This window comes from Lagenorhynchus albirostris, unplaced genomic scaffold, assembly GCF_949774975.1.
Source record: "Lagenorhynchus albirostris unplaced genomic scaffold, mLagAlb1.1 scaffold_97, whole genome shotgun sequence".
Taxonomy (NCBI): domain Eukaryota; kingdom Metazoa; phylum Chordata; class Mammalia; order Artiodactyla; family Delphinidae; genus Lagenorhynchus; species Lagenorhynchus albirostris.
In genome coordinates, this window is record NW_026783632.1 from 548,501 (window position 1) to 558,871 (window position 10,371).

Here is a 10,371-nt window from a genome sequence, read left to right on the forward strand (position 1 = left end):
TCTTCAACTCGCTGTCTCGTGAGCTGGCCGCAACACCGCAGGATGGCTTCAGGCCCTAATCTGGTTCCGGCACGGCACGCTGAGCCTTTGGTTAATTCCTCTTCGTGGTGGGAAATGAAAGTTAAATTTGCCCGTCCAGACACCTCCAGCTAGTGTCTCATTGGTTCTCCCTATTCCTGTTCATCTTCCGCAGAAATTGCAAACTGGGCCAAACAGGAGGTTAAAGGCACTGACTCTCCAAGTCGGGAGAGTGTTAGTAAAGCGTCTGGAATGTTGCACCCGAGTACCAGGGGACGAAAACTGACACATATTGGAACACGTCTCCAGATCACACGGTTGATCATACTCTGGGTTCCACATGCATGTTTTAGCTGAAGGAAGAATACCTTAAACCTGGAGAGTTGAGACCCGTGGAATGGGTACCATGCAATATGACTTCAAAGGGTCTTCATTTGCTCACCGAACCTCTCCAATCCTATCACTGCTGCGTTTATGCCCCTGCACACACGCTTGATTCTCTTTCGGAGACATAGCAATCCATAGGTTTTAAGAGACTTCCTAGTCAGGTATATTCTTAGGCGTTTAATATGGGGTGTTGAATCCATTTCGTTGAGCAAGGAGTAGCTCTTGTCTATTCCATATTTGGCTTAAGGAACTTTATCTGTGCTCATTTCAATCTCTGGTTTTATGCAGCACCCCAACTCACCTTTCCCCTTAAGCAAGCATAAGTTGGGTTTCTAAATTTGAGACCCTGTTCTGTTTTGGAATTCAGTTCCTATGTAGCCAAGTTTACATTCCATGTATTAGTGATATCTTATGATGTTTCTTTTTCTGTGTGACTTATTTCAGTTAGAATCATCATACCTGAATCCACTCATTATGCTGCTACGGGCCTGATGACATAGATTTCATTGCTGAGTGATACTGCATTGTACGTAAGTACCACAACTTCTTTATCCATTTTTCACTTTCTGCGATATTGAACTTGTACCGTAAACCAGGTTCTTGTAAACAGAGCCTTCCCAACCTTTGGGGTGGCTGTGTCTTTTTGATTTTAATTTCCCTAAGCTATAGGACCATAAGTGGAAGTGCCCTAGGCTCTGTTGCTTTGTTTTTTAGATGTTTCAGGAAACACCATACACTTCTCCCGAGTGGCTGTTGGCAATTTACATCCCGCCCATCAGCATAACAAGGCTCCCAGTTCTCCATGGCCTGTCCTGCCTTTCTGGATTTTACACTTTTTTCAGATGGCCCTTTTGACCGGGGGGAAGTGAGACTTCATTGTAGTGCAGATTTCCTTTGCAAGCTTGCTTGGTTGGCCAAAAAGGGCGTATGCGTTTTTTCCTGAATATATTCAGGAAAAAACGCATACACCCTTTTTGGCCAAGTGCATCATTGTGGACGTTCTGCCTCTTTTCCTATGCTTTAAATGCAATTCCAGTCTACCTCCTGAAATCGGTTTCCTGCAATTCTGCCCCGCTTTCAAGTCCTCTTGGCAGCCTTACTTCAGTATATTTTTGGACGATAGCTGTCATTTATAACTCTGCAGGTTTGTGAATTACAGTGCCCCTGAGCTCCTTTCTTCAACTCGCTTTCTCGTGAGCTGGCCGCAACATCACAGGATAGCTTCAGGCCCTAATCTGGTTCCGGCACGGCATGCTGAACTTTTGGTTATTTCCTCTTCCTGTTGCGACATGAGAGTTAAATTTGCCCGTCCAGACACCTCCATCTAGTCTGTCATTCGTTCTCCCTATTCCTGTTCATCTTCCGCAGAAATTGCAAACTGGGCCAAACAGGAGGTTAAAGGCACTGACTCTCCAAGTCGGGAGAGTGTTAGTAAAGCGTCTGGAATGTTGCACCCGAGTACCAGTGGACGAAAACTGACACATATTGGAACACGTCTCCCGATCACACGGTTGATCATACTCTGGGTTCCACATGCATGTTTTAGCTGAAGGAAGAAACCCTTCAACCTGGAGAGTTGAGACCCGTGGAATGGGTACCATGCAATATGACTTCAAAGGGTCTTCATTTGCTCACCGAACCTCTCCAATCCTATCACTGCTGCGTTTATGCCCCTGCACACACGCTTGATTCTCTTTCGGAGACATAGCAATCCATAGGTTTTAAGAGACTTCCTAGTCAGGTATATTCTTAGGCGTTTAATATGGGGTGTTGAATCCATTTCGTTGAGCAAGGAGTAGCTCTTGTCTATTCCATATTTGGCTTAAGGAACTTTATCTGTGCTCATTTCAATCTCTGGTTTTATGCAGCACCCCAACTCACCTTTCCCCTTAAGCAAGCATAAGTTGGGTTTCTAAATTTGAGACCCTGTTCTGTTTTGTAATTCAGTTCCTATGTAGCCAAGTTTACATTCCATGTATTAGTGATATCTTATGATGTTTCTTTTTCTGTGTGACTTATTTCAGTTAGAATCATCATACCTGAATCCACTCATTATGCTGCTACGGGCCTGATGACATAGATTTCATTGCTGAGTGATACTGCATTGTACGTAAGTACCACAACTTCTTTATCCATTTTTCACTTTCTGCGATATTGAACTTGTACCGTAAACCAGGTTCTTGTAAACAGAGCCGTCCCAACCTTTGGGGTGGCTGTGTCTTTTTGATTTTAATTTCCCTAAGCTATAGGACCATAAGTGGAAGTGCCCTAGGCTCTGTTGCTTTGTTTTTTAGATGTTTCAGGAAACACCATACACTTCTCCCGAGTGGCTGTTGGCAATTTACATCCCGCCCATCAGCATAACAAGGCTCCCAGTTCTCCATGGCCTGTCCTGCCTTTCTGGATTTTACACTTTTTTCAGATGGCCCTTTTGACCGGGGGGAAGTGAGACTTCATTGTAGTGCAGATTTCCTTTGCAAGCTTGCTTGGTTGGCCAAAAAGGGCGTATGCGTTTTTTCCTGAATATATTCAGGAAAAAACGCATACACCCTTTTTGGCCAAGTGCATCATTGTGGACGTTCTGCCTCTTTTCCTATGCTTTAAATGCAATTCCAGTCTACCTCCTGAAATCGGTTTCCTGCAATTCTGCCCCGCTTTCAAGTCCTCTTGGCAGCCTTACTTCAGTATATTTTTGGACGATAGCTGTCATTTATAACTCTGCAGGTTTGTGAATTACAGTGCCCCTGAGCTCCTTTCTTCAACTCGCTTTCTCTTGAGCTGGCCGCAACATCACAGGATAGCTTCAGGCCCTAATCTGGTTCCGGCACGGCACGCTGAGCCTTTGGTTAATTCCTCTTCCTGGTGGGAAATGAGAGTTAAATTTGCCCGTCCAGACACCTCCATCTAGTCTGTCATTGGTTCTCCCTATTCCTGTTCATCTTCCGCAGAAATTGCAAACTGGGTCAAACAGGAGGTTAAAGGCACTGACTCTCCAAGTCGGGAGAGTGTTAGTAAAGCGTCTGGAATGTTGCACCCGAGTACCAGGGGACGAAAACTGACACATATTGGAACACGTCTCCCGATCACACGGTTGATCATACTCTGGGTTCCACATGCATGTTTTAGCTGAAGGAAGAAACCCTTCAACCTGGAGAGTTGAGACCCGTGGAATGGGTACCATGCAATATGACTTCAAAGGGTCTTCATTTGCTCACCGAACCTCTCTAATCCTATCACTGCTGCGTTTATGTCCCTGTACACACGCTTGATTCTCTTTCGGAGACATAGCAATCCATAGGTTTTAAGATACTTCCTAGTCAGGTACACTCTTAGGCATTTAATATGGGGTGTTGAGTCCATTTCGTTGAGCAAGGAGTAGCTCTTGTCTATTACATATTTGGCTTAAGGAACTTTATCTGTGCTCATTTCAATCTCTGGTTTTATGCAGCACCCCAACTCACCTTTCCCCTTAAGACAACATAAGTTGGTTTTCTAAATTTCAGACCCTGTTGTGTTTGTAATTCTTTTCCTGGGTAGCCAAGTTTAAATTCCGTGTATTAGTGATATCTTATGATGTTTCTTTTTCTGTGTGACCTATTTCAGTTAGAATCATCATACCTGAATCCACTCATTATGCTGCTACGGGCCTGATGACATAGATGTCATTGCTGAGTGATATTGCATTGTACGTAAGTACCACAACTTCTTTATCCATTTTTCACTTTCTGCGATATTGAACTTGTCCCGTTAACGAGGTTCTTGTAAACAGAGCCGTTCCAAACTTTGGGGTGGCTGTGTCTTTTTGATTTTAATTTCCCTATGCTATAGGACCATAAGTGGAAGTGCCCTAGGCTCTGTTGCTTTGTTTTTTAGATGTTTCAGGAAACACCATACACTTCTCCCGAGTGGCTGTTGGCAATTTACATCCCGCCCATCAACATAACAAGGCTGACAGTTCTCCATGGCCTGTCCTGCCTTTCTGGATTTTACACTTTTTTCAGATGGCCCTTTTGACCGGGGGAAGTGAGACTTCATTGTAGTGCAGATTTCCTTTGCAAGCTTGCTTGGTTGGCCAAAAAGGGCGTATGCGTTTTTTCCTGAATATATTCCAGAAAAAACGCATACGCCCTTTTTGGCCAAGTGCATCATTGTGGACGTTCTGCCTCTTTTCCTATGCTTTAAATGCAATTCCAGTCTACCTCCTGAAATCGGTTTCCTGCAATTCTGCCCTGCTTTCAAGTCCTCTTGGCAGCCTTCCTTCAGTATATTTTTGGACGATAGCTGTCATTTATAACTCTGCAGGTTTGTGAATTACAGTTCCACTGAGCTCCTTTCTTCAACTCGCTTTCTTGTGAGCTGGCCGCAGCACCGCAGGATTGCTTCAGGCACTAATCTGGTTCCGGCACGGCACGCTGAGCCTTTGGTTAATTCCTCTTCCTGGTGGGAAATGAGAGTTAAATTTGCCCGTCCAGACACCTCCATCTGGTCTGTCATTGGTTCTCCCTATTCCTGTTCATCTTCCGCAGAAATTGCAAACTGGGCCAAACAGGAGGTTAAAGGAAGTGACTCTCCAAGTCGGGAGAGTGTTAGTAAAGCATCTGGAATGTTGTACCCGAGTACCAGGGGACGAAAACTGACACATATTTGAACACGTCTCCCGATCACACGGTTGATCATACTCTGGGTTCCACATGCATGTTTTAGCTGAAGCAAGAATACCATAAACCTGGAGAGTTGAGACCTGTGGAATGGGTACCATGCAATATGTCTTCAATGGGTCTTCATTTGCTTTCAAGTCCTCTTGGCAGCCTTACTTCAGTATATTTTTGGACGATAGCTGTCATTTATTGCCGGGGACCAGCCCCAGCTGGACAGGTTTTACCCAAAGGTGAGACGGAGTCGGCGTGGACAGAGCACAAGACACCTCAAAGGATGCAAGGATCTGACAAATTTATTTTCATGATTCCGTAGTACTTATACTATAAAGTAATCTCATTTTCATTCTTAATAACCTCATACCAAAAAAAATCCCTTACATAAGACATAGAAGAAAAGTAATTTACATTAGCAGATTACATCAGCAGGTTTCAAAATTAGATGTTCTTGTACCTGTATGTTCTATTCAATCAGCCAGTTATTCAAAGCACAAACTCAAGCACATTATTCTTTTAACAACTCTCAGGGGAGGGCGTTGTACCTTTGATCACCAAATTCCTTTGCAAAGTACTTACAAAATATAATCTGTGCTTTATATCTATTTCTATACAAAAAACAATTAAACTTATTAAAGATTGCCAAATAGCCTACTCTATCTAATTTGCTATACCCCATTATAGCATAAAACTTTCCCACCACCATACCCAAGTGTTTTTTAACATATCTTTAGTTCCCCAGGAGGGCCATAACTCGTCTTCTAAAGTAAGCTTTTACCACACAAATGTTCCTATATATTTCCCTGAACCCAATGCCCTGGCCTGGGAATGGGGATTTCAGGTGTAGTCTTTAAGGGAGCCGGGGTAGTCATAATCTTTTTTAGTTTTACCCTAAATCAGGGTCTTTTCCTAAACCCTCCACCAAAACTATGAATAATATATCCCAATACTAATAGCAATCCCATAAAAATCACCTTAAGCAAGAGTAGAGGAGAACAAGGGAACCACACAGAGGAGAGCTTTGCTTCTCCTTATTTGTACCTGACAGTACCAGCTTTGCTTGGCACTATGGGTCTCGTCCGTGCTGAGACTCAAAGGCACTTCCTATATGGCTCCCGACATATCCCCCTTTTTTATTTTTAAAAAGGCAGTATGCAATTCCACTTTGGTTTTATATACACTCTGGAGGGCAGCTTGAATTAATCGGATAATGACTGGAAAAGAAATAAGGAGCAAAATTATAACTACTCCGGCAGCCCCATAATTTATTAAAATATGCATAAAGGAATTACCCTTAAAATAGCTTTGTAAGTTTTGTAAAAAATCTGCAGCAGCCTTAGAGGGATTCATATCATATTGAGAGGCTGCAATATCATGAATTTGTTTATGTAAATGTTCCAAATCAATCCCTAAATTACTAGAATTCCATACATTCAAAATGTGCATTTGAATTTTTTCCCAGGAGTATTCAGAATGATTTACTTTTAAGGGAGTAACACATATCCAAGAATATTTTTTATGGCATGTTAAAGATAGGCGAATTTTTAAAGCAGTAAGTTCTTGTCCAATATGTAAAACTGCTTCTTCAAGGGCATCAACTTTAGCTTCTAACTTTCTATCTATTGCTTCCTGAGTTGCTAAAGCCAAGGATATATTTTTTGATAAATCATTAGCATATTGTGCTGTTTGTACTTCTTTTACTAAAGCATATGTTGCAACAGAAAAAGAACTCAGTATACCTATCAAGGCAGAAATTCCCAAAATCAAAGTAGCCACAAATCTTTTTGGTCGCATGAGCTCTCCAACCTGTCTTACAATTTCTGCCCCTATATCTGTATACCAAGATTCATTAATAAACCTTGAATATTTTTTCCATTAATTTTTAAGGTTTTCAACGGTCTATTTCTGGTAATCTCTTGAATCCAAAATGCCATATCACTGGAGCCAAATCCTTTCTCATTCCTAGCTTCTTGAATCATATTCTTTCCTGTCTTATAATATGGTAGCAATAATAATTGTGCTATTCTTTGTCCCACATATATTTGTTGCGTCCTGTTAGAGGGAGCCACCATTATTTGAATTTCTCCTGTATAATCAGAATCAATTACTCCAGGCAAAACTGTTAAGCCAGATAAAGAAGTTGAACTCCTACCAATAATTAAACCCATTACTCCTGGGGGCAATGGGCCTTTAATCCCAGTTGGTATTTTTATGACTGGAGAGTCAGGAGTTAGTATTGTTGCGGAGGTGGCACAGAGGTCCAATCCTGCGCTGCCTGGGGTGGCCCTAAACAATTCATCGATTCCCCTGAGGGAAGAAAAGGATTGAGCGTCTGGTGAATTGCCCCTATTGTTTGTTGGGCCCGGGGTTGGGCCCGAAGTAAGTTTCCCGAATTAGTTCCAGCAGGTGTATCTGGAAAAACAGGTGCAGGAAACATTGGCATCTGAGCTCCAGCCTGAGGCATCGCAGAAACCCTATTAGGGGGAAGAATGTGTCCGTCCTTGTGATATTTACTCCTACACAATTTAGTCCAATGATTTCCTTTTCCACATCTTTGGCAAGGAGTCTTTGGGACCCCAACATTATTAGGAGATATCATTCTAACAGGACCTGCTGGATGTATATTTTTATTAGGACATTCTCTACTAAAATGACCTGAGCCTCCACAAGCAAAACAATTGTTTTCTTTTGGTCCCTTAGGGTTTTTTGTTTTTTGAACCATATTCATCATGCATTGAGGAAGTGTTTCTCCCTTTAGGGCGGCTGCCAAAGCAATCCCTTGCATATAAGAGGGACCCACGTCAGAACATTGCTTAATAAATTCTGAAATGCTGCCAGTTTTTCTAATTGGTCGAATCAAGTTCTGACAAACAGGATTGGCATTTTCGAAGGCTAATTGTTTAGCTAACATGTTAGCTGCATCTTCATCAGTTATCACCCTTTTTATCTCTGTTAGTAAGCGGGAAACAAAATCTTCATATGGCTCCTCAGGCTTTTGTCTTAAATCTGTTAAAGTGGAGGCTTTTCCTGGAGTCAAAGGCAACGACTTCCAGGCATTCACTGCACACATAGTTACCTGCCATAAGGCCTCCTTTCCCATATGCATTTGCTGTTGGGCTGTATCATATTCTCCCTGGCCTAATAACATATCTTTAGTAATATTAAACTTATCCCTTTTCTTATTTAAAACATGTTGCTTAGCCACCAGTTCTTCATATTCTGTTTTCCAAAGTAAATATTGTCCTCCAGATAAACAGGCCTTTGTAACCTGAATCCAGTCATATGGAGTCATCCATCTATTTGCCAAGGCATCTATAAGAGTCATAGTATATGGCGCCAACGGTCCGTAATCTACACAGGCCTTTTTAAGTTCTTTTAAAAGTTTTAGAGGCAAGGGATCCCAATATACAACATCATCATCATCAAAACCATCCTCAAAAATGACTGGAAAGCAGGCTGCAAAAGCATAATCATCATCATCACCATTTATTCTCCTATATCTTTTATATTCGCCTTGACCTTTATTAAAAGGTGGTGGAGGTGGTGGGCCCCTATGTAAAGTTGAATGTCCTGACCTTTTTAAAGGGGAAAGTAAAGAACTTAAAGGTGCTGGTGGGGCGGTCGGCAGACGACCCAAAGGGCACATATCCTGTAAATTAAGCCTCTTTTTCTTAGTTCCTTGTAATGAAAAAGCACCATGGGGTTCATATTTCCTTCTTTCATAGTCATATGCAGCAGCATCTATATCATCCTGATCTGTAGGAGGCAATTCATCGTCAAAAGGAGGGTTTTTTAACAAATTAGACTTAGCATTATTAGGTGACTCATTTTCCTCCTCTGAGTCATTGTCATTAAGGTTACAGTCTTTTAAGGCTGCAGCCAAAACCTCAATTTCTTTAGATGTTTTTGGGGAAGGTAACGAAGTACATTCATCTATTACTTCTGCAGGAGATTTATATGGGTTCTTTTGACCTTCAGGCAAGGGAGCAATGCTCTCTCTAATAAGGTTCCATAAAGTAAAAGTATCTACCGGAACCTTCTCAGGTCCAAAATGACTGTAATATACTTGCAAAGTTTGCCCCACCTTTTGCCAGGTATCTATATTAACAGTTCCCTGTTCTGGAAACCATGGGCATTGTTCCTGTACAAACTGAAAAAATTGAGTTAGTTGCTTATTAGTTACTTTAATTCCTCTTCCATTTATCATATGTTTAACTATATCAATAAATAAGAGCCTCTCTTTGGACTCAGCGTGTCCCATCTTGACACCGCCTTACTCACCTTCCTAACCAGTATTCTTGACTGGGGGTCTGCAGCACCCTACGGTGAGACTCCTATCCGTCTGAGAAAGAAAAAAAAAATAAAATAAAATAAAATAATACTTACCCCTTCAGGTCCCTGTTCGGGCGCCACTTGCCGGGGACCAGCCCCAGCTGGACAGGTTTTACCCAAAGGGGAGACGGAGTCGGCGTGGACAGAGCACAAGACACCTCAAAGGATGCAAGGATCTGACAAATTTATTTTCATGATTCCGTAGTACTTATACTATAAAGTAATCTCATTTTCATTCTTAATAACCTCATACCAAAAAAAATCCCTTACATAAGACATAGAAGAAAAGTAATTTACATTAGCAGATTACATCAGCAGGTTTCAAAATTAGATGTTCTTGTACCTGTATGTTCTATTCAATCAGCCAGTTATTCAAAGCACAAACTCAAGCACATTATTCTTTTAACAACTCTCAGGGGAGGGCGTTGTACCTTTGATCACCAAATTCCTTTGCAAAGTACTTACAAAATATAATCTGTGCTTTATATCTATTTCTATACAAAAAACAATTAAACTTATTAAAGATTGCCAAATAGCCTACTCTATCTAATTTGCTATACCCCATTATAGCATAAAACTTTCCCACCACCATACCCAAGTGTTTTTTAACATATCTTTAGTTCCCCAGGAGGGCCATAACTCGTCTTCTAAAGTAAGCTTTTACCACACAAATGTTCCTATATATTTCCCTGAACCCAATGCCCTGGCCTGGGAATGGGGATTTCAGGTGTAGTCTTTAAGGGAGCCGGGGTAGTCATAATCTTTTTTAGTTTTACCCTAAATCAGGGTCTTTTCCTAAACCCTCCACCAAAACTATGAATAATATATCCCAATACTAATAGCAATCCCATAAAAATCACCTTAAGCAAGAGTAGAGGAGAACAAGGGAACCACACAGAGGAGAGCTTTGCTTCTCCTTATTTGTACCTGACAGTACCAGCTTTGCTTGGCACTATGGGTCTCGTCCGTGCTGAGACTCAAA

General features: G+C 41.6%; 1 protein-coding gene across 1 annotated transcript; it reads right to left on the minus strand.

Moving 5' to 3' along the window:
* Positions 1 to 7,403: 7,403 nt before the first annotated feature.
* Positions 7,404 to 9,207, minus strand: LOC132514372 (endogenous retrovirus group K member 5 Gag polyprotein-like; the record flags this gene model as incomplete). Its single annotated transcript, XM_060138980.1, has 2 exons — positions 7,404 to 7,469; positions 7,858 to 9,207. Coding segments are annotated over 2 exons (1,416 nt in total), but the record flags the coding sequence as incomplete, so codon positions are not given.
* Positions 9,208 to 10,371: the final 1,164 nt, after the last annotated feature.